General features: G+C 39.4%; 1 protein-coding gene across 13 annotated transcripts in view; it reads left to right on the top strand.

Annotated features, from left to right (window-relative positions):
• Positions 1-319: 319 nt before the first annotated feature.
• The window catches only part of NR2C1 (nuclear receptor subfamily 2 group C member 1), a 65205-nt gene continuing 39987 nt past the window's right edge, over positions 320-25537 (top strand). For 2 of the 13 annotated variants that reach the window (XM_070599520.1, XM_070599518.1), the window contains exons 1-4: positions 320-554; positions 17526-17599; positions 20964-21194; positions 24962-25043. In XM_070599520.1, the coding sequence (XP_070455621.1) occupies positions 17546-17599; positions 20964-21194; positions 24962-25043 (367 nt within the window). In that variant the 5' untranslated portion in view covers positions 320-554; positions 17526-17545. Of the gene's footprint in view, positions 555-866; positions 1263-17525; positions 17600-20963; positions 21195-24961; positions 25044-25537 lie in introns of those variants that run through there. The other 11 variants (XM_070599522.1, XM_008514392.2, XM_070599523.1 and 8 more) reach the window with 7 other exon arrangements.

Raw genomic sequence — 25537 nt, 5'->3', positions numbered from 1 at the left:
AATTAATGAAACTATCTTATTGGGATCTGCCCAGACTCGTTAGTCCTCTAATAAACCTTAGAGTTTAAGGTAAGAGCCTATAACAGAGCCTAGTTTTCCAAAATTTAGAAACCTGTCTAAAACTGATGATCCATTATTACTGAACTGAAACGTTCTCAAAACTTCCTTTAACCACACGGCCTTTGGCAAACAGTACGCTAAGCGCACGCGGCTTCTCCAAGCGCCCGACAGGCGCGCGCAGCCCTGCGGGGCAGGCTCCCTCCAAGCCGACAGAGGGCAGCCGACTTGCACAGCAACGTCACGACCTCGCCGCTTCTCCACACCACTAGTGCGCAGGCGCGGGCGGGAGCGCGCAACGCGGAGCCGAAGGAGGGGTCACGAACTCTGACCCCCCCAAATACACAAACCCAGAAAGCTCCCTGCCCCCACTTTTCTTTACCCTCCCCCCTTCAGCTTTCTCCAAGCTGTCTGTTCCCGGAGGGCCCCCAGCAGCCGCTGCCGCGGGACTGTCCGCTCTACGCCCGGCGCGGGACGTAGCGCGCGGAGAAGGGCCGGTAAGAAGTGCCGAGTGAGGAGAAAAGCGGCCGCGGCTGCGCCCGGGACGGGGGACCGGGGTGTCCCTTCATCCCAACTGCCAACGGACGCGCCTCCAGGGCCCCCGAGCCTGCGGGCTCTGGGCGGCAGGGCCCGCCCGTCTGGCAGTGCCGCGCGGCGGCTCGGGTTGGGCTGGGAGAGCTGTGGGGCCGAGGCCGTCGCCGCGGGGCCGGGAGCCCGGAGAGGGGCTGGGGCGGCGGGCGCGGGAGGGAGGCCGCGAGCCTCGGCGCGCCCTGCAGCCTCTCCCGCGGCGCCTCTGACCTTTCACCTCCAGGAAAAGCTTCCGTCTCGGCGCCGCCGCCGCTTCCCCCGCCCCGTGGGCGCCCCGAGGCTCGGCGCTGGCGGACGCGGGAGAGGCCGGCCCCCGCCTCCAGGAGCGGCGAGCCGAGGCCCGAGGCCCCCTCCCCGAGGGCCTCCTGCTAACTCATGCTGACACAGGAGGGACGGAGCACCCCGCAACCTCCGCGGCAGATGGGGCGAGGCCGGCCGCCGCCTGGGGACCTGTATCTTTTGAGGAAAAAACTGGCCGGGGCCGGGGTCCTGCCTGCGCGGGGCACGTCCCGGCTTCCAGGAGCTCTTTTGTTCGGAAACCCTGCCCCCAGCCCCTGCGGAGACCGTCCTGTGCGGTACACACGTTGCCAGGTTGTCTCATAACCTTCACGAAGTAGGTCAGCCGGTTTAAGAGAAAATAACTGGAAGGGAAAAGCAAAAAAAAAGACTTGAAAGGGAGCCCTTTGGGGTTTTGTGCCGCCGGAAGTTGTAAATAGACTTTCGACTTTGAGGTTTTAAAACAGTGTCTGCTGTGTGGGTGGTGGGTTGATGCACTTTGATTGTTTTTAGATTTTGCTGATATATCCAGTTGGTAGATCTAAAATATATTCCTATTTATTTCTTATAAAGAAGTGGGTGGCATGAAGTGTAACTAATTTCATCATTCTTTGTAGGGGCATTTCAGCCTTCTTTTGGGAAGGGTTTTGAGAGAGACACAAATCAAAGGCCACAAACATTCCCCAAATATCTCTCTTGTCTGCCACGCAGAGTATAATTCCCACCCTTGGGGAATAGAAAAGACAAAAAAGCAACATACAATAAGTAATTAATAGTATCAATATAATTCTTTGCCTTTTTTGAGTCATAGGACCCTCTGCAACCTCTTGAAATCTTTTATGGAAAAATGCACCTTTATGTAAAATTTTGCATACAACATCAGAAGTTAACAGAAGTTTGTTCGTGAATCCTAGTTAACCATCTTAGTACACATAGTAAATGCTGGACCTTGCTAGAAAGATTGGATTAAAAAAAAAATTAGGGGGCCGGCCCAGTGGCATAGTGGTTAAGTTCCAGCCCGGCGTTCGCAGGTTTGATCCTGGGCACAGACCTGGCACCACTGGTCCAGCCACACTGTGGCGGCATCCCACGTACAAAATAGAAGAAGATGGGCACCGATGTTAGCTCAGGGCCAGTCTTCCTCACAAAAAAGAAAATTTGAAATGAGCCTTAAAGGTCAGGTGGAATTTAAATAAGGGAGGAGGAGCTTTGAATGGTATATCGGGGAATAAAGAACACCGCAGTTTGACCTGAGGAGAAGTCCCTCTTGGAACTGAGAGGAGATAAAATGGGAAAATGAGGAAGTCAAACTATAAAGGAGCTCTCCTTTCTGTCCACAGTGCCAGGCAGATTATAGAGGCTGAATAAATACTGAAAAAATACCAAAAGGAGGACTGAAACTTTATTCTTTAGCCATTAAGGAGACGCTGATGGTTCTGAAGCAGGAGACTAAGCATGTGTTGTCCGTTCAGTAAGCGTCCTGAGATCTGGCTACTTGTGAAAGCTGCTGACAAAAAGATGGGTTTTCCCTCCTTGGGACTTGGAATATACACCGAGATGGTTCTTGCCTTCTAGGGACTTTGCATATACACAAAGTTGCATATATTAAATAAACATTTAGGAAATTCAGTGCTGGCAGTAGCTGAAATTTTACCCCAAGGATTCTTGAAGGCCTTGGACTGGCCATAGGAGGTTTTATGAACTCCTTGAAATTCAGCATATACCATCATTTGTAGTGTGAATGAATGTGAACTTGTGTTTTCTGGTAAGGGAAACTTTAAGTTCCATCAGATTTTCAAAAAGATGTTTGACCCACTCTCCACTGAAAAAAAAAAAAGAATCATTGTTTTATATCATATTTTCAAACATTTTGACTACACCTCACAGAAAGAAATACATTTGCTGCATGACTCAGCACACTCATACACACAGATTAAATTGAAATAAAGTCTTCAAAAGACTGTTCTTGGGCCACCCTGGTGGCACAGCGGTTAAGTTTGTAGGTTCTGCTTCGGTGGCCCAGGATTCACCGGTTCGGATCCCAGGTGTGGAGCTATGCACTGCTTGGCACGCCATGCTGTGGTAGGCGTCCCACATATAAAGTAGAAGAAGGTGGGCATAGATGTTAGCTCAGGGCCAGTCTTCCTCAGCAAAAAGAGGAAGATTGATGGCAGATGTTAGCTCAGGGCTAATCTTCCTCAAAAAAAAAAGTGTTCTTACCCTCACTGTACCCGATGCACTGTTTTCTGTTTTCCCTTTTTTAAAAAAAAATCTGACCTAAATTAGTTTCCCCATCCATAAGTGGCTCACAACACAAAGTTTACAAAATACTACTTTGGTTGACAACAGCCTACATTCAGTTGATGGGACTGTGACCGGTGGGGAAAGGGTTGAGGGGAGAGCGCATGTTGGGAAAAGAAAATGAACTGTATGTAATGTTATCAAAGGGCACAGTCTTAAAATTTTGAATCTGAATGAAAGAAGGATGGCACCATTGACACTACAAATTTTTCTTTTCTATGGGGTAGATATGTAAAATTGAGATTAAGGTAAATGTGAAAAAAATCAGGGCCAAAAATGTAGGACTGTGTGTCTTTTGTATCTTAATTAGCTCTAGAGTAGTAAAGGCAGTGTCCTCGAGCTTTTTGCTTTGTCCTTCAGGCTAGTAAAAATACTTATCCTTCAGTGCCCAACTCAGATGTCTCTTCTGTAAGGTGTTCCCAGACCCTTCTTCTCCAGTGTAGTGGTTCTTCTGGGATCCTGTTGTTCATTTATTGAGTACTTTTTGTTCATTCAGCTAGCTTTCAAGGACTGCCTCGTACCTGTAAGAGACTGTTAGCCATTGCTTTAGATATTTTCACTTACATTGAATTTTTACGACATTTTGAGGTAGATTTTATTGAATCCATTCCATTTATTAGGAGACTCAGCTCAGATTAAGTGACTGACATAAAGTCATGCATAAAAATGGAATTGGAGCCCTGATGGATTGATTTAAGGTCCAAGACACTCTACTACCTGTATAAGCTCCCTCCCTCTGTTTCTCTATGTATTAGTCCATCTTAGTTTGCTTCATAACATTTAGTACATGGTAATTTAAAAAAATTTGTTTTCTCACTAAAACATAAGTTCATAGGGCAGAGATCTTTTCTATCTTGTTCAGTGTCAAGTCCCAGAGTCTCACAGTGCCTCATAGAATGTTTCAGTAATTACTTACTTGAGTTAAGATAGGGGTACGAGGCACTAACAATATAGGTTCACTGAAAAATTTAGTTCATTGAGGAACTACACACTTCTTTTCCTTAGAAGTCTGTTATTGGAGATGGTGATTTACTCAAATAAGGGCAGGGTGCTTCAGAAGATAAATGGCACAAGATAACAGTAGACTACAGATGAAGGAATGCTTGCTTTTCTGATTGCAATAATAGATACCCATTTAAAAAGCATAAAGAAGAAAATAAGTGGCCCATAAATCTCCACCTAGAAAAGTCACCATTAACATTTGAAAATGTTTATTTTTAGTCCTTTGGTGTTTTGCATAGTTAAAATTGCAAATAAATTGCAAATAAAATTTTGTTTCTTGATCTTTTTATTTAGTTTGTTGTAAGCATTTTTTTCTTCATCATTAAACGTTTTTCTTATGCATGATTTTAACGCGAATTTTTCTTTGCACAGTTCTTTGTCCTTTTTCTTTACTAAATTGTCACCTCAGTAAGGCCATCTCTGACCTCTTATTAAACATTGCAACCCTCCCAACCCCCCAACATTTTCTGTTACTAGTGCCTGTTCTGTTTTCCTCCATTTCTCTTTTCACCATTTGGTGATATTTTATATTTTATTTATTGTCTGTTTCATCCCACCAAAATGTAAACTTCACAAGGGAAAATTTGTTTTAATACTCCCTACTGTATTGCTAACACTTAGAAAAATTCCTGACCCTTGGTAAACACTCAACAAGTATTTGTTGAATGAAAGAAGAATGTTGAATTATTGGGTTAATGAGTATGAACTTTTTTTTTTTTTTTTGGAATTACCAGCATTATAATAGGTATTCTTTGGAAACTATCTGCAGTCTTTAGCATGGCTGACGGGTGGTGTAGGTCTGTGCCTGGGATCCAAACCTGTGAATTCCAGCCACCAAAGCGGAGCATGCGGAACTTAATTGCTATGCCACAGGGCCAGCCCCTCAGTATGAACATTTTTAAGGCTCTTGATAGACATTGGCAAATTGCTTTTCTAGGAAGGTTATAACAGTTCATTTAATCTTCCATCAACAATATGTAAGTAATGCCTGTTTTGTCTCATTTTTGGAGTTAAATTTAGTCTTGGAAAACAAGCATATATTGGTCTAGTGATTTTGTAGCATTCATGGTAGAGAGAACATATACAGGAAGAGTTTTGATGTTGGAGAATATAAGCAGCCATGTTCAGAGGACTACAACATTAGTAGTACCCTTGAGATCTGTATATAGTGTTATAGCTGGTATGCATAATATACAAGATACTTAGTTTTATGCTCATTTGCCTATTTTTAGAATAGTGTACTGCCTTTGTAAAGAATAATGATTCCTTTTAAATTTCATTTTATTTAGAAAACATTCAAGACTGTGTATCTCTTTTCCCTGTTACTGAATCTACCCTCATAAGCCTCATTTTTTAGCTTCCCTTTAAAGCTGGCAATAAAATATGGACTGGTCACACAAAACTATTGTGATTCTTTTTGAACTCTGTCAGTAGTCCCTCTCCATCAAGAAGATTCTGTATATCAGTACATCAGAGTAACTGGTAATCCCTGATATCTTTTGTTTCATGAGAAAGTATAACAGCCTCTAGTCCTTAAGACTCCAGGACTCAAGTTTTTAACACTGAGGATTGCAGGGCTGCATTGCCCTCACTCCTTATGCCTTTTTACCAACTTAAAAAAACGAAAAAGGTTTTGGTGTGTTTGAAAAAAAATTCATCAATATTTTATTTTGTGAATTCTCTGGAAACTTTAGAGGTTATTTAAAACAACAGCTATAAAACTAACTTTGTCGTTTACTAAACTACTCACAAATCAAGAAATTAGAAGGACCTCGATCTGGAAGTAGCCAAAAGTAGACCTCATGATAAAGTATTGTATAAGAATAAGATTTTTTTTTCCTCTCTTCTTTTTGGAATTTCTTCAGCTGACAACAGAGCATTGAAGTCAATGCTGAATTAAATTTTTTGCATAGCTCAGTAGTCTTCAGTGGACTTCTGGTAGAAGAGTTCTGTCTATCAGTAGTAGTGGAAACAAGTTGAACTGGTTGCCTGGCTCATGATGATTGTATCAGTAACCCCGTCTGTGCTGAGCCCCATCATTTGGTGAATAGGCTTTCCAGAAATGAAAGCTGCCGATCACATTAACCTTCCTTTTCCTCTTCCTGACCACCCCCTACAGTGATTAATCCAAGAGATGAGCACATAATCTGAACTGGGCCAATCAGAATCCATTACCAAGATTTTAAAATTGGAATTAGAGAAGACTACTTTTCCTTTCCTGGTGCCTTACTACAAAGTTGAATTTAAGAAGCCACATAGGGAGAAGCTGAAAGTAGAGAGGGACATTGGTGACAGCATCAGAAATCCTAGTTCTAGGATTTTTCCAAAGCTCAACTCTTCTGCAGTCCTAGCAGTGTATACTCCCCATTCCCCTTCCCCCTACACTTTTTATTCCTTAAACTAGCAGTAGTTGAGATTTTTATCACAACCAAAGTGACTAATGCACTCTCGTAAATAATCTGCTTTCATGTCAAAAATCTATTTTATTCTCACTAATTTTCATCATTCCCCGTTGCTTATTTTTTTCTATCAAAGTGAGTAATACTCTCTTCTGAAAATTTCTGAATTTTAGTCAAGCTTAATTAATTTGGATAAGATTTGTAATTAACTTAGTCTGCCTCTTTTTTATAAATGGTAAAAAAATTTATTTGAAATGAACAGGATTATGTGATGTATTTGAATTACTTCATGCATCTATTTACTTGTAAATGTTTATCATATTCCTGGATAGTTTAATGAGAGCAATAGGTAATGATGAAAATAGGATTATAGGTTTCATTTTGTATCACTGTGTCTATGCCTTCCTGGACTTGAGTCTTAAGATAATTTAATGAGCTGGCTTGACAGACACCCAACAGTTTATAAGTAGGGTATGATAAATACTGTGAGGTCACAATGGAAGATATGTTTGGTTGGAGAGGGGGTCAAAAGGGGAAAGGTTTTTAGTCTCCCTTTCTGATCAAATCTGTTTCCCAGATTCTGCTCATTTCTGTTTCGCTGAACACAGATTGAGATGTATGATCACTGAAGTAAATATTCTAAAAACTTCCCTTGAGCATTCTTCTATAAAACAACATGAAATAAGGGCTCTAGACTATTGCAGTAGTGCAGAGGGTTTATATAGAGAGAATTAGAAAATTAACATGTTGGATCAGAAGATGGAATCCACCAAATATATGTATTTGTATATTTTTCTGAGGACGGTGTGTAGCTTTAGTCAGATTCTCTAAGAAGTTTGTAACTCCAAAAAGGGTTAAGAATCCATTGCAGTTTCCTACTCTTCTCTTCCTAAACAGAAGGAAAAAAAATCTGAGTATTCCTGAATTCAGCACTCAAGAACAGTATTCCAAGAATATTAATGTTCAAATCCATTAGCATTGTGTTACCTATAGCATTGTTAATAACAGAGCACACAATTAAACATGAATGTCTATATGCATACATACATGTGCATCATTTATCGTACCCTCATACTTTTTGGTTTCTTTGGCTAAAATAATGATTTAGAATAGTTGTTAGCTCATATAATAGTACTGAGATTTGAATTCAAGCCTTCCTATTCATATACTGTTAAGTACTCAAGCAACATATAGAATAATTTATTTACCTAAGTTTTCATTACAAAGTAGCGTCTAGGATTCTAATGCGCTGATAACACTGGTGTTGATTTTAGGATTTCTGCAAAAGATTCCTTTTCTTTAAGCTTTTTTATTTTAATTAATTTTTGTGGCAATACTTGTAATTAAAATTTAAAATGAACAAACACTTATTCATTGAAAAATAAGTCTCCAACTCATCCCTGTTCCCAAATTTCCAGTTCTTCTCCCTGAAGATAGTCATTGTAACCATTTTCTTATGTGTTCTTCCAGGTAGGTTTCCCTCTCTCTGGTTAGCATTTTAAAGCTTTCTTTACATAGATCTTGCACATTTTTTATTAGATTTATGCCTAAGTGTTGTGGGCTGAATTGTTTCCCCCCAAAATTGACCTGTTGAACTCCTGATTCCCAGTACCTCAGAATGTAACTGTATTTGGAGGTAAGGCCTTAAAAAAGGTAATTGAGTGAAAATAAGGTCATTAGAGTGGGCCCTTATCCAATAAGAGTCTTGTCTCTATAAGAGATTACAACACAGACACAAACAGAGGGAAGATGTGAAGATACAGAGAGAAGACAGCCATTTGAAGCCAAGGAGATACCGTGCCTTAGACTCCTAGCCTTCAGAATTGTGAAAAAAATTTTTGTTTAAACCACCTAGGCTGTGCTACTTTTTACATCAATAGCAACCCAATACAGATTTTGGTACTGGGAAGTGAAGTGCTGCTATGACAAATACCTAAAAATTTGGAACTGAGAAATGGGTAGAGGCCGGAAGAGTTTTGAGATGCATGCTAGGAAAAGCCTAGATTACCTTGAAGAGATTGTTGGTAGAAATATGATGTCAAAGGTGATTCTGGTGAGAGTTGAGAAAGAAAAGAGAGTTATTAAAAAAGCTTCTGTCGTCTGCAAGATACATATATCATCATGAATAGAATGTTGGTAGAAATATGAACATTAAAGGTGCTTCTTATGAAGTCTCGGGTGGAAATGAGTAACATTATTGGAAACTGGAGGAAAGGCAAACCTTGTTGTGAAGTGGCAAAGAACTTGACCATATTATGTTCTAGTGTTTTGTGGAAAGTAGTATTTGTAAGTGATGAACTTAGATATTTATCTGGGGAAATTTCTAAGCAAAGTGTTGAAGACACAGCCTGGTTTATCCTTGCTGCTTATTGGTAAATGTGAGAGAAGAGAGGTAAGTCAAAGAAGGAATTGTTAAGAAAAATGGAACCAGAACTTGAAGATTTGGAAAATACTCAGCCTATCCATGTTGCCAAAAAAAAACAACCCTGTTCTGGAGAGACTACGTAGGGTGTGACTGAACAACCATTTGCTAAAGAGATTGTTGGCATGTGATTGGTGGATTCGATCAGCCATCTCAATAGAAGCCAGGAATAGAGATGGGGTTATCCATTAGAGGTGTGTAGAGGACTGCCTAGTCTCATGACTTGGACACCCATGAATCACATTCGACGCAACAGGATTTTTGAGAGCTTCCTCCCAGCAGAAATGCTGCCACTTTGGACTGAAGAGGACAGAGAATGGATGAAATGAGAGAAGGCTGTTGGACTTGTGAGATTCTACTGGATGGGCCATAGAGCTATTCAGTTTTGAACATGTGTTGTGTTCAAGGAAAGGGTAGAATGGACCTCTGGGGCACACAGGCCCAGGGAGCGGTGGTTTCTTCTTGGTAGATTCAAGAGAGCTTGAGGCCCCTGCTTTTCTTTTCTTTTTTTTTTGAGGAAGATTAGCCCTGAGCTAACTGCTACCAATCCTCCTCTTTTTGCTGAGGAAGACTGGCCCTGAGCTAATATCTGTGCCCTTCTTCCTCTACTTTGTATGTGGGACGCCTACCACAGCATGGCATGCCAAGCAGTGCCATGTCCGCAGCCAGGATCCAAACCGGTGAATCCCAGGCCACCAAAGCGGAACATCTGCACTTAACCGCTGTGCCACCAGGCCAGCCCCGATGGCCACTGCTTTTCAATCTAGTGAGAGGTGGTTGGATACTCAAGCTAAATATTCAATATTGCTTTCACAACTAATCCAAGCATTTACAAATTTATAAGTAGGGGCCAGCCTGGTGACCCAGCGGTTAAGTGCACACGTTCTGCGTCTTGGCGGCCCAGGGTTCACCGGTTCGGATCCTGGGTGCAGACATGGCACTGCTTGGCAAGCCATGCTGTGGTAGGCGTCCCACATATAAAGTAGAGGAAGATGGGCACGATGTTAGCTCAGGGCCAGGCTTCCTCAGCAAAAGGAAGAGGACTGTCAGTAGTTAGCTCAGGGCTAATCTTCCTCAAAAAGAAAAAAAAAAATTTATAAGTAGAGTGACATCAGCATCATGGCGGAGTGAGCACTCTCCTTAGCCTCTCCCCCCAAAGATACAAGGAAAAAGGCCATTCATTTACCAACAGAGGGCATTCACACAACACAAAAGACGTCCAAGAGACCCACGCAGTCATACATCTGAAGATGGAGATGCTGGACCCCCCAGAGGAAGTGGAAGGAGGTAAAAGGAATCTCCTCTCCCTCCTGAATGGCACTAACCCCGGGACTTTGCATGGCTCTGAGAGGAGGGGGTGAGGGGCAGCCATCCGCAGGAACACCATCACTCTCCAAGTTCCCTCACAGCCTGTGGGAAAGCCCCACACAGAGGTAACTAAGCTATTGCAGGAGTGTCTTCATCAAGCTAGCACCCTAGGAGAGCGGATAGCAAGGGCAGAGTGAGAAGGTCCCCCGGGATGGTGCAGACAAAAGAAAGCGCTCCTCCCCCCACCCAGCACTCCAGCTCAGCCAGTTGGCCGAAGCACCAGCACAGATAGAAAAGCAGCAGCTGTGAGCAATCAGTGGATCACAGTGGGCTCAGAATATATAGCTCTTGAACCCCACCCATTGGCAGTAGGTAGAAGCTGCAACCAGATAATATCATCATGCAAAGGCACAAATCTATGCCGTCAAACAGCCTGAAAAAATCTGTTAAATCTCCAGACCAGAAGAAAAATGACAAGCACCCAGAAATCAATCATGAAGACACAGAAATTTATCATCTAAATGACAGAGATGCAAAATAGGTATCATAAAAAGACTCAGCAAGTTAGAAGAAATTACAGATAGTTCAATGGAATCAGGAACTTCTTCACAAAAGAGATAGAAACCATTAAGAAAAACCAATCGGAAATGTTGGAGATGAAAAACACAATGAATGAGATAAAGGAAAATCTGGACTCCATGAATAACAGAGTAAAATGGAGGACAGAAATATAGAAATGCTTCAGACGGAGAAGGAGAGAGAACCAAGACTAAAAAGAAATGAAGTTCTCTGAGAAATATCTGACTCAATTAGGAAATCCAACATAAGGATTATAGGTATTCCAGAGGGAGGAAGAGAAGAATGGAGCAGAAAACTTGTTCAGAGAAATAATAGCTGAGAACTTCCCAACACTGGGGAGGTAACTGGATACAATTGAAGGAAGCCAATAGATCTCCTAACTATGTCAATGTAAAAAGACCTTCTTCGAGGCATATAGTAGTAAAGCTGGCAAAAGTAAATAACAAAGAAAAAATATTAAGATCAGCAAGGCAGAAGAAAATGGCTTACAAAGGAACCCCTATTAGGCATTCCTCGGATTTCTCAGCAGAAACCTCACAGGCTAGAACATAGGGGAATGATATATTCAAAATTCTGAAAGACAAAAACTTGCAGCCAGGAATATGCTATCCAACGAAAATATCCTTCAGATATGATGGAGAAATAAAAACGTTCCCAGATAAACAAATCTAAGGGAGTTCATTGCCACAAGACCCCTCTCCCAGAAGAAATGCTCAAGAAGGCCTCATACCTGGGACAAAAAAGAAAGAAAGAGGTTACAAAGCTTTGAGCAAGGAGATAAATAGGTAGACAAGATCAGAAAATTGCAGCTTTCTATCAGAACAGGTTAGCTCACACTTAATTATAATGTTAAAGATAAGGGGAAGGAAAACACCAAAAATAAATATAATCTCATCATTTTAACTACAAACCCACAACACAAGATGGAATAAGTTGTGACAATGATAACTTAAAAGGGGAAAAGGAAAGGGATGGAATTGGCTTAGTCTCAGGAAATCAGAGGCTTTCAGAAAATAGAATATCTCATCTACAAGATGTTTTGTACAAACCTGGTAACCGCTAAACAAATAATCGGAAGAGTGACACATATGATAAAGAGAAAACTAAGAAAACTACCTAACTGAGTTGGTAGTCCAAAATACACAGGATGAGAAACAAAGGAAATGCAGAAAGAGTGGAAAACAAGCGATAAAATGGCAGCATTAAGCCTTCATGTATCAATAATCACTTTAAATGTAAATAGATTGAATTCTCCAATCAAAAGAGACAGAGTGGTGGGATGGATTGAACAACAAGATCCAACAATATTCTGCCTATAGGAAACACATCTCGGCTCCAAAGACAAACACAGGCTCACAGTGAAGGGATGAAAAATGATACTCCAAGCAAATGGCAAACACAAGAAATCAGGTGTTGTGATACTTATATCAGACAAAGCAGACTTCAAGATAGAACAGATAATGAGGGACAAAGAAGGGCAGTATATAATGATAAAAGGGACACTCCAACAAGAAGCCGTAACACTTATAAATATATGTGCACCCACCACAGGAGCACCAAAGTACATAAAGTAACTATTAGCAAACCTAAAAGAAGATGTTAACAATAACACAATAATGGTTGGGGACCTTAACACCCCACTTACATCAATGGATGGATTATCCAGACAGAAAGTCAACAGGGAAATAATGCATTTAAACAAAACACTAGACTAGGCGGACTTAATAGATATATGTGGAATACTCCATCCAAAAACAGCAGATTACACATTCTTCTCAAGTGTGCATGGAACATTCTCAAGGATGGACCATACGTTTGGAAAGAAGGCAAGCCTCAATAGATTTAAGAAGATTGAAATCATATCAAGCATCTTTTCCAACCATAGTACTGTGAAACTAGAACTCAACTACAAGAAAAAAGCTGGGAAAGTGACAGAGATGTGGAGACTAAACAGCATGCTACTGAACAAGCAATGTATCATTGAAGAAATTAAAGGGGAAATCAAAAAATATCTGGAGACAAATGAAAATAAAAAAACACAACACCAACTCATATGGGATACAGCAAAAGTGGTCCTAAGAGGGAAATTCATGGCAATACAGGCCCACTTTAACAAGAAAAATCTCAAATACGCAATCTTAAACTACATCTAACAGAAGTAGAAAAAGAACAAACAAAGCTCAAAGTCAGCAGGAGTGAAATAATAAAAATTAGCATAGAAATAAATGAAACTGAACCAAAAAAAAAGTACAGTAGAAAGGATCAATGAAACAAAGTGCTGGTTGTTTGAGAAGATAAACAAGATAGACAAACCTTTAGCCAGACTCACTAAGAAAAAAAGACAGAAGGCTCAAGTAAATAAACTCAGAAATGAAAGAGGAGAAATTGCACCAGATACCACAGAAATACAAAAGATTATAAGAGAATACTATGCAAAACTATAGGCCAATAAATTGGACAATCTAGAAGAAATGGATAAATTCTTAGACTCATACTACCTCCCAAAACTGAATCAAGAAGAAATAGAGAATCTGAATAGACCAATCACAAGTAAAGAGATTGAAACAGTAATAAAAACCTCCCAAAAAATAAAAGTTCAGGACCAGATGACTTTTCTGGAGAATTCTACAAAACATTCAAAGCAGATTTAATATCTATACTTCTCAAACCGTTCCAAATAATTGGAGAAGATGGAACACTTCCTCACACATTTTACAAGGCCAACATCACTCTGATACCAAAGCCAGATGAGGACAACACAAAGAAGGAAAATTACAGGCCAATGTCACTGATAAACATAGATGCAAAAATCTTCAACAAAATATTGGCAAACCAAATACAGCAATATATTAAAAGGATCATACACGTAATCAAGTGGGATTTATACCAGGGATGCAGGTATTGTTCAGCATCCGCAAGTCAATCAATGTGATACACCCACATTAAAAAATGAGGAATAAAAACCACATGATCATCTCAATAGACGCAAGGAAAGTATTTGACAAGATCTGACATCCATTTATGATAAAAACTCAATAAAATGGATATCGAAGGAAAGTACCTCAACATAATAAAGGCCATATATGACAAACCCTCAGCCAATATCACACTCAATGGGAAAAAACTGAAAGCCATCCCTCTGAGAATAAGAACAAGACAAGGGTGCCCACTCTTACTCCGCATAGTACTGGAGGTTTTGGCCAGAAGTTAGACAAGGAGTAAAAAAAATCCAAATAGGCAATGAAGAAGTGAAACTCTCTCTGTTCGTGGATGACATAATTTTATATATCGAAAACCCTGAAGAATCCATCAGAAAACTGTTAGAAATAACCAACAAGAACAGTGAAGTTGCAGGGTACAAAATCAACTTACAAAAAGTGGTTACATTTCTAGTCTCTAATGACAAACTAACAGAAAGATAAGAATACAATCCCATTTACAGTTGCGAGAAGAAGTGTAAAATATCTAGGTATGAATTCAACCAAGGAGGTGAAAGACCCATACAATAAAAACTATAAGACGTTACTGAAAGAACTCGATGGTGACAAAAGAAATGGTTAAAATGACCATACTCCCTAAACCAATCTGCAGATTCAGTACAATCCCAATCAGAATCCCAATGACATTCTTCTTGGAAATAGAACAGAGAATCCTAAAATTCATATGGGACAACAAAAAATACCAAATAGCTAAAGCAAGCCTGAGAAAAAAGAACAAAGCCATAGGCATCGCAATCCCTGACTTCAAAATATACTACAAAGCTATAGTAATCAAAACAGCATGGTACTGGTATAAACACAGGCACACAGATCAATGGAACAAAATTGAAATCCCAGAAATAAAACCATACATCTATGGACAGCTAATCTTTAACAAAGGAGCTAAGAACATACAATGGAGAAAGGAAACTTCAATAAATGGTGTTGGGAAAACAGGACAGGCACATGCAAAAGAATGGAAGTATACCGTTATCTTTCGCCATACACAAAAATTAACTCAAAATGGGTCAAAGACTTGAAGGTAAGACCTGGAATCATAAAACTCCTAGCAGAAAATGCAGGCAGTACAGTCTTTGACATTGATCTTAGAAGGATCTTTTCAAATACATGTGTACTTGGACAAGGGAAAGAAAAGCAGAAATAAACAAGTGGGACTTCATCAAACTAAAGATCTTCGACAAGGCAACAGAAACCAGGATCAGAAATAAAGGCAACCCACCAACTGTGAGAAAATATTTGCAAATCATATCTCTGACAAGGGGTAAATCTCCAAAATATATAAAGAACTCACAACTGAAAAACAAAGAAACAAACTGGATCAAAAAATGGGCAGATGATGTGAACAGACATTTTTCTGAAGAAGATATAGATGGCCAATAGTACATGAAAAGATGTTCAACGTGACTAATATCGGGAATGCCACAAATCAAAACTACACTAAGATATCACCTTACACCTGTTTGAATGGCTATAATCACCAAGACAAAAATTAATTAATGTTTGAGAGGCTGTGGAGAAAAGGGAACCCTCATACACTGCTGGTGGGAATGAAACCTGGTGCAGCCACTATAGAAAACAGTATGGAGATTTCTCAAAAAATTAAAAATAGAAATACCATACTACCCAGCTATCCTACTACTGGGTATTTATGCGAAGAACTTGAAATCAGCAATTCAAAGAGACTTATGCACCCGTATGTTCATTGCAGCGTCATTCACAATAGCCAAGATGTGAAAGCAACCCAAATGCCCATCGATAGATGATTGGATAAAGAAGATGTGGTGTGTACACACACACACACACACACACACACACACACACACACACACACCTGGAATACTACTCAGCCATAAAAAAGGCAAAATCGTCCCATTCACAACCATGTGGATGGACCTTGTGGGGATTGTGTTAAACGAAATAAGCCAGACAGAGAAGGGCAAACACCCTTTGATTTCATTCATATGTAGAAGATAAACAAACACATGGACAAAGAGAAGAGTTTACTGGTTACAAGAAGGAAAGGAGTTGGGAGTTGGCACAAGGCGTGAAGGGGCCCATTTATATGGTGACTGACAAAACATGTTATACAACTGAAATTTCACAGTGTTATAAACTATTACAACCTCAATAAAAAAATACTTTAGTTGAAAGAAAACCAATTCAGATAATTTGCCAATTAATATTATAATTACAGAATATTGGTGAACTTGACAAACAATATATAGTATGATAGAAATAATTTTTGTATTTTTGACTACCTGATATAGAGAAAAAGCAAAACTCAAAGTCAACCCGTTAATCTTACAGGCTCTCAAATCAATTTGAAGACAGTTTTACATTGAATAAAAATTAACCTTAATATCTGAAAAAATTGCCATTGAGGGCCAGCCCAGTGGTGTAGTTGTTAGGTTTATGTGCCCCACTTCAGGGGCCCAGGTTCACAGTTTCAGATCCTGGGCTCAGACCTACACACCACTAATCAAGCCATGCTGTGGCGGCATTCCACATCCAAGTAGAGGAAGATTGGCAAGGATGTTAGCTCAGGGACAATCTTCCTCACCAAAAAAACAAAGTGCCACGAATGAAGAACAATCAGGAAATTTTAGAGAAATCTTCTGTCCTGAATGACTGCAATTATTTTGTCAGTTTTTATGATATATTGATTTAAAAGTATGTTAAATGGCTACAGTGATATGTTTGTTTACAGATAGGGTTGCCCTTATTTAAAGCAGTAACTACTACTCTTAGTCTGTATGATCTCTCCTGTTTAGGCTTCAGTATCTTTGAAAAGTGACATTGTTTGATATTGGATTTTTTTTTCATCTTTTTTTTTTTTCAAGAAGAAGAAGATGATTAGCCCTGAGCTAACTGCTGCCAATCCTCCTCTTTTTGCTGAGGAAGACTAGCCCTGAGCTAACATCCATGCCCATCCTCCTCTACTTTATGTGTGGGACGCCTACCACAGCATGGCTTGCCAAACGGTACCATGTCCATACCCAGGATGCGAACCGGCAAACCCCAGGCTGCCAAAGCAGAGTGTGCAAACTTAACCACTGTGTGCCCCAAGGATAGTTTTTTAAGGAGACATTTTCAAAATACCTAAAAGCAGAGAGAATAGTTTTATGAACCCCTTTATAAACTTTTATCAGTCTTCAGTAATTGTCAGAGCATAGCCAGTCTTGTATTCCCCCCCCCCACCACCAACCTCAACTGGATTATTTTAAAACAAATCTTAACCATCATGTAATTTCATTTGTAAATTTTTCAATAAATATGTTTTTGGGGCCAGCCCTGTGGCCGAGTGGTTAAGTTCGCGACCTCCGCTTCCGTGGCCCGGGGTTTCGCTGGTTCGGATCTTGGGCGCAGGCCTAGCACTGCTCATCAAACCATGCTTTGGCAGCCTCCCATATGACACAACCAAAAGAATCTGCAACTAGAATATACAACTGTGTACTAGGGGAATTTGGGGTGAGAGAGAAAAACAAAAAGGTGGTTGGCAACAGCAGATGTTAGCTCAGTTGCCAATCTTTAATAAATAAATAAATATGTTTTTATGGGTATAATTGTGAAAAATCGTCTTTTTATTTTTGGCAGGACATTTTGACAATTAGATCATGGCAACCATAGAAGAAATTGCACATCAAATTATTGAACAACAGATGGGAGAGGTATGTCTAGTTTACACTTCGTTCACTGACTCACCAAACTTATTTACACCAAATGTATATGCTAGGTTCTGGAGGTGTAGAGAGAAAAGATAACCCCAACTTTAAGGTAGCTTTAATCTAGTGAGAGATAGTTGAGTAATCAGACAATCACAATAGAACGTGGTAAGTGCTATGATAGATAATGGTATAGGGTGCTCTGGGAGTACAGAAGAAAAACAGATAATGAAGAGTTGTGGAGGGTTATGGGGACCTGGTCGGGGAATGTTTTTGGAGGATGCAAAGTCTGAGGCAAGTCTTGATAGACCAGTGGGAGGAGATCCATCTCAACAAACAGATCTTCGTGTTTTAAACAATGTCCTATTCCTTAGTAAGAGGTACCATGATCCAGAGGTTTTCAAATTGTCTCCTAAGGATTCTTTGAGAGAGTTAACAAGTTCACAACTGTTTTCATAATAATACTAAAATGTTATTTGCCTTTTCACTGTTATTCTCTCACGAGTATACAGTGGAATTTTCCAGGGACTATATAACATGTGATATTATATGATGAAGTGTGTCAACATTTAAAAGGTGTTCATAACTCATTGCACCAGCGTTTTCCAAGTGAGCAATGCATGTTATTACAAAATCAGTCATGAATAAAGATCCATTTCAATTGCAGGATAGACCAATGGATTTTGTTATAATTTCTGATTGCACATTGCAACTAACCTTTAAAAAGCTACCACTTGTCAAATTTTGGTATAGTATCAAAGAATAGTTTCCACAGTTTGGAGAGGCTATTAAGATATTCTTCCCCCTTTGAACCAATAAATGTAAGGCTGGATTTTCTTTATATATTTTAACCAAAACAACATATTGCAAGAGATTGAATGCAGAGGCAGGTATGAGAATCCAGCTTCTATTAAGCCAGACATTAAAACAATTTGTGAGAACGTAAATCACTACCTCTAGCCCCACTAAATTTTTGTTTGGAAAATATACTTATCTTTCATTAAAAAATGTTATGTTATTTATGTTACTGTTTTATGAGTTATTTTTAAATGAATTAATAAATATTTTTAAAATTTCTCTGTTTGAATTTCTAATACAGTAAACTTCAGTAGATATAACCCACATATAAACCAAAGCCCTTTGGGACTCAGTAAGTTTTTAGAATGTAAACTGATCCTAAGACCTGAGAACTGTTTCCATAATCTATTTACTGTTCTTTGTTGCAGGCCATTTGGATTGCTTCAGTTTCCAGTTGTAACTATTATGCCATAGTAAACATCTTTTTACTCATTTAAGCGAAATATTTCAACCCAATGATAATTGTGCCCTGCATGTACCTAATGCTCTTTTCTCTAAGAAAGGTGTGAGGGGCCGGCCCAATGGTGCAGCAGTTAAGTGTGCATGTTCCCCTTAGGCGGCCCAGGGTCCGCCGATTCGGATCCCGGGTGCAGACATGCCACTGCTTGGCAAGCCATGCTGTGGCAGGCGTCCCACATATAAAGTAGAGGAAGATGGGCACGATGTTAGCTCAGGGCCAGTCTTCCTCAGCAAAAAGAGGAGGATTGGTAACAGATACTAGCTCAGGGCTAATCTTCCTCAAAAACAAAAAACAACAAAAAAAAGAAATGTGTGAGCCACTAGCCTTTTATTCAATTCACAATGAATATTACTGATAGAAGTAACCCAAAGGAAAATTAACAGCAGCTTAAACTTTACGTGGTAAAATGTATTACAGATTTACTGATTCAAAGTCACATCTTCTAGGTGTCATTGAAAATTTGAAAAATTATTGGATGGAGACTGGACTTAGTAGAAATAACCTATGTAAAATAAAATTGACAACAGTTAAAACTGCACCTAGAAAAATAGGACGTGGTAGAAATGATGATCAACAAAGGAAACTCAAACTGACAGCAGCTATAATCAATACAGTCTGCCCTAGACAAAAACTGATGAGTGATTCAGAACTTTGTTGTAAATTTCACATAGAAAAATAATCTTGATAAAAGTAATTTCAGGGAAGTAGAAAAAAGTTGGAAACAAATCAAATTTTGCCATTTTAAAATTGAATCAAGAAATCCAATTGGCTTAATGAATTTACTCTGTAAAATATTTGTTCAACAAAAACAAACCCTCAATGCTGTGCTAGTTCTCTTTATTCATGAACTTGCTCTTCAGCCAGACTACTCCATCTCAGTACTTGGCAATTCTGTCCTCCCAGTTGCGCAGGCCAAAATTTCCCAGTCATCCTTGACTCTTCTCTCCTCATATTCTTCATCCAGTCCATTAGCACATCTTGTCACCTCTCTCTTCATAAAATATCCCAAATCAAATCATTTTTCACCCCCAGTATGGCTACTACCCTGTTCCCAGCCAGTATCTCTTCCCATGTATAATATCCAGATTTTGCCAGTATCTGCAATAGCATCCCTTCTGGTCTCTCTTAATTCTACTCTTGAATATTCACAGTCTAGTCTTGATGCTAAATTTAGAATGATCCTTTTTGAAAAATATCCTGCCACTCTTCTGCTCCATAACCCCTCCAGTGGATCTCCATCTCACACAATAGGAAATCCAAACTTTATATGACTTATGAAGCCCTGTGTGATTTGGCCCCTGCTGTCACTCAGATCCCATCCTCTCCCATAATCCATCTCTTTCACTCTGTTTCACTCACGCAGCTCTCGTCCTATGCCTCTTGCCTCCTCCTGCTTCATGGCCTTCTTTTATGTTCTGTTTCCTCTACCTAAGCTGCTCTTCTCCTAGCTAGTCCTAAGCCTTGGTCTGTTACTTCACTCAGGTCTGTGCAAAAATGTCATGTCCTGATTACCCTTATTCCATCAGTGACTCTCACCTTACCCTGTTTTAATGCTAACACTGTTATTTGCTTCATAGCAATTAATACTACCTGATAATGTTATTTGCTTATTGTTTTTTATCTGCTTTTCCTCACTAAAAAGCCTTATGAGAACAAAGACTCTGTTTTGTTTATTGCTGTATCTCAGGGCCTAGAACAAACAGTGCTTGGCAGGTAGAATGCACCTGGTATGTTTTTGTCTAAATGGAAGGTGGAAGAGAAGAGGAAGGAAGGAATGAAAATAGTGAGGTCCACATGTTCTTACTATTATACCATTATTTATTTGCACGCTTGTTTATTTCTGTAGGATAGGAGTTCATGAAAGTATAAAAGGTGTTTAAAAGGTGTGTGTATGTATGTGCTAGTTTAAAAGGTGTGTGTAATGTGTAGTACATTGAATATATAGGTAATGGTGTGCTTTTCCAGCTCTGTTTGAAGGTATAACAAAATTGTATCCTTAGAGGAAAAAAAGATTGAGTTGAATTGATTACTAATTTGACATGATTGTGTTAGATTGTTACAGAGCAGCAAACAGGCCAGAAAATCCAGATCGTGACAGCACTTGATCATAATACGCAAGGCAAGCAGTTCATCCTGACAAATCACGATGGCGCTACTCCAGGCAAAGTCATTCTGGCCAGGCAAGAGTCTACTCCAGGGAAAGTTTTCCTCACAACTCCAGATGCAGCAGGTGTCAACCAGTTATTTTTTACAGCTCCTGATCTATCTGGGCAGCACCTCCAGGTAAATAACTATAAAAGTGTCTTTTTATCTTATACATGAAAAAATTAGAAAGCATGTCATAAGTCTTGCCATTAAGACTTTAAGTCTTGCATGTTCAGTAGGAAAAAACTTGCATAAAATTATGTACTGTGCAGATTATCTATGGTGACTGCCCTCTCCTGTGGGCGTCTATGCTTTTCCTCACAGCCGTATATTTTGGGGGGCTCTTAGTTGCATGTAGGAAGATCCACTCTGGCTGGTTTGGCCAGGAAAGGATTTAGTAAAGGATGAGAGCTCAGAGAATTGTTGGGAAGGCTAGAGAAACAGTGCTAGGTCAGGTTTCCAAGAATAACTACTGGCACATGCTGCAGAGCTGGCTTCTGAGAGACCTGCTACTTCTGCACAATTAGGAAACTGCCAGATCAGGAGCATCTTCTGGAGCTGCAGTTCGCCCAACCAAGCTGCCTGAGCCTTGAGCAAAAAGCTGCCAAATCAAGAAGTCAGAACTATAGCTGCCAGCTTTGTCGCTTTGCCTCTCTGTTTTCATCTACATCTTCACTGATGTAGCAGGCTGTCTACCCCACGGTCTGCTTTAACACTGGAACTCAGTTAGTAGTGTGGATTAACTTCACATCGTTTTAATTTTTGCAAGTTGTACATCATTCTTCAAAGAGCCAGTTAAGACTTTTACACACTTCATGCCTGTGGTTATGTAGATATTTTTACTGCTGGTTGCTGTGATTGAATACAAATACAATGAATCCTTAAGTTTGCCTTCAGAGATTTTTTGGAGGGGAACACCCACTTAAAATTGGATTACATATTTTGTGATGAACAACTGATCAAAGAAAATTCCTTTTAGGATTGCAAAACTCCTAATTCATAAAATAGAAAATTTTGCCTATATATCCTGATAGATTGTGTTATTCCTCCAATTATATCATTTATATTATTTTTAGAAATTGCTACGGTGTGGATGAGGATGACGTTGACCTCTTAGAGGTGGTTCCTGAGTTTACTAAGGAGGAGTTGTTAGAACTGAAACACGAATGAAGAAGAGGCAAGAGAAAAGGAAACTAGGAGAAGAAAAAGAAGGAGAACCCTCAATTAAATTCATAGTGAAGGGTTTAGCAGAAGCTTTTGCAGACATCAACAAGCTCCATAAAACATGGACCCCAACACCAAAAGATTTTCATCAATGGAGAAGAATATTCGTGGTGCACTATCTACTTACAAGCAAATCTATGATGAAAAATGGATAGGATTTATAAGAAGTTATTTCATCAACAAGACAGAAGTCACTAAAAAATTTATAACATTATACATACCTTAGTTTTTGGGGTTTTTTGTTTGTTTTTTGAGGAAGATTAGCCCTGAGCTAACTGCTGCCAATCGTCCTCTTTTTCCTGAGGAAGGCTGGCCCTGAGCTAACATCCATGCCCATCTTCCTCTACTTTATATGTGGGACGCCTGCCACAGCATGGCTTGACAACCGGTGCCATGTCCAAACCTGGCATCCAAACCGGCATACCCTGGGCCGCCGAAGCAAAACGTGTGAACTTAACTACAGCACCACTGGGCCAGCCCCCAGTTTATTTTTATTTTTATTAATAGACTTGATTTTAGTTATCATGTCTCCTTATACTCCTCTTAGCTGTTTTAGTTTCTCAGACTTAACTTGTATTTGACAACCTTGACAGTTTTGAAGTATACTGTTTGGGTATGTTTAGGTTGCCCCACTATGGGACTTTGGCTGTTTTTTTTTTTTTCTTATTGTTAGACTGTGGTTGTGGGTTTTAGGAGGAGGATCACAGAGGTTAAGTGCCATTTTTATCACATCATATGAAGGGTACTTGACTATCATGTTTTATGTCTTGTGATGTTGACCTAGACCACCTGGCAGAAGTAATGTAATCAGATTTCTCCAGTGTAAATTTCTCCACTTTTTTTTTTATTTCTTTTTTTTTCTTTTTCAGGGGAAGACTTGCCCTAAGCTAACATCCATTGTCAGTCTTCCTCCTTTTCTCTTCCTTTCCCCTCCTCCAAAGCCACAGTACATAGTTGTGTGTAGTTGTAAGTTTTTCTGGTTCTTCTATGTGAGCTACCACCAAAGCTTGGCTACTGACAGACAAGTGGTGTGGTTCCATGCCCAGGAACCAAACCCAGGCCACCGCAGCAGAGTGTGCAACCTTAACCACCAGGCCGTGAAGGCTGGCTCTATTTCTCTGTTTTAACAATAAAGATAATATTGGTGCTTTGCCTACTTTATGGATCATCTCTAAGGGCAATGAAAGAGAAATAGGTATAGGATGGAATTCCCCAGGTCCAAGAAGATTTGATTTCTGGTCTAGTGACCTAAGATGGGATGTGGGCAAGTCTCTTAACCTCTCAATATCTCTTCTGCTCTTAGGAATAATAGCAGATAAAAGATTAGCACCATTTACAATAGATATGCAATTCAGGAAAAGAATACTTTTCATAGATGCTTTCAAGGGACATCTAATACCAGAAATTGTTGGATATTTTTTTAAGTTGGTTGGAGACTGGTTTTTATGGTGATAAAAGAAGAAATGATGCCACTATGATGTAGTAGGGACAGCCGTTTTTTTTTTTTGAGGAAGATTAGCCCTGAGCTAACTACTGCCAATCCTCCTCTTTTTGCTGAGGAAGACTGACCCTGAGCTAACATCCACGCCCATCTTCCTCTATGTGTGGGACGCATGGCTTTTGCCAAGCTGTGCCATGTCCGCACCTGGGATCTGAACTGGTGAACCCTGGGGTCGAGAAGCAGAACGTGCGTACTTAACCGCTGCGCCACCGGGCCAGCCCCTAGGGACAGCCATTTTAAGGACTGTTTAAAGTTTTTGAAATCAGAATTGCTCCTGAAGGCATTCCCACCCCTACGAGAAGAAAGTCAAAATAGAGGATTACTTTGTGGGTTGTTTTAAAGCAGGAGGAAGGGATTTACTAAATGCTGTATCATATTTTTTCAATTGGATTAATTTGTTCACGTTTCAAAAGATTGAAAGAAAATGGTGAAAAGGTTGAAGGATAACCCTAAAGAAGAAGCTGGTATTTCTTTGCCAACATTATTTTAGCCGTCCCTCGTGATGAGCTCTTTATATAATTTAAAGAGGCTTAGTAATTTGCCCAAAGCCACCACACCTAGTTCTACTGACTTGCTACCATTTATCAGACTCCAGAGTCCATGCTCTCAACCACTACCCCCAACCCAAATCTTAGCTCATTAAATGAAAAGTTTATACCTTTGTATATCAGTCATATTTCCATAATGATAAGTAAAAGTATATCAATAAAATGTTTTTTTAGAAAATTATCTTTTTGTGCTATTATAGTTTATTTTAGTGATGTCATTCCATGTGGAAAGGTTCTGAGCTGTTCGAAGACAAATGTAATAGGACTGATAACTACTGCAGTAATTTGACATGTTCCGTGTGAATAATAAGTGCTTAATGGGTGAGATGCGTTAAGAAATACTCATATTTGTGTGCTTAACAGTCTTTTACTTTAATGAAATTGTTATGGAAAAATTAAGGTATTCTTATCGTCTTTGTTTCTTATAACATTGAAATTTTTATCTATATATAAAGAAAATTAAGAATAGTTATATATATATGCATAATAAAAGAATTCAAAAGTTTCAGAATAACTTATGAAAAAGAAAGCAAAAAGTAAGACTCAATGAATGTTCTTTTAATTTTTTACATGAGAGCATTATTGAGTAACAACAGATTAATTTTTTTTTTGTTTTGGGGGGTTTTCTTTAGCTCTTAACAGATAATTCTTCCCCAGACCAAGGACCGAATAAAGTTTTTGATCTTTGCGTAGTATGTGGAGACAAAGCATCAGGTAACATTAAAAATAACCTCCTATATGTGTTGTGTCGTTAAAATAACCACCATTCTACCATGTGTTTTTCTACTGAAAGTAAAAAGAAAAAGGAGCATGTCATTTTTGTGGTTCATATTTGTGGCCTCTGAAATTTAACTGATTTTTCCCCAAAGTTTTTTATTCACCTAAAGATTTTTTCACTTCAGTGCAGTTTACTTTGATCTTGCAGTAACATAAAATGCATATTTCAAAGAATTCTGAAAGACAGTTTTGCTTTTTGAAAGTAAACTGTACGTGTGGAAATTTTTTTGAATGTGAAACCAGTTTTGTCGAAAAAATTGCTTTAAAAATTAGTTGTGATCCTTAATAATATATAATATGAAGTTAACTACCTGTTGAGCCCTCTTCTCATTTCAAGAATACAGAGTGACTTGACTTATTGAGATGGAGAAAGCTCTGGTTAACTTTATTTATTGCTCTACATAGCTGAGCAGACATTCTCCAAGCCTGTT

The sequence above is a fragment of the Equus przewalskii genome, chromosome 29, assembly GCF_037783145.1.
Source record: "Equus przewalskii isolate Varuska chromosome 29, EquPr2, whole genome shotgun sequence".
Taxonomy (NCBI): Eukaryota; Metazoa; Chordata; class Mammalia; order Perissodactyla; family Equidae; genus Equus; species Equus przewalskii.
Note: the sequence above shows the minus strand (reverse complement) of the source record. Positions and strands in the feature narration are given on the sequence as shown.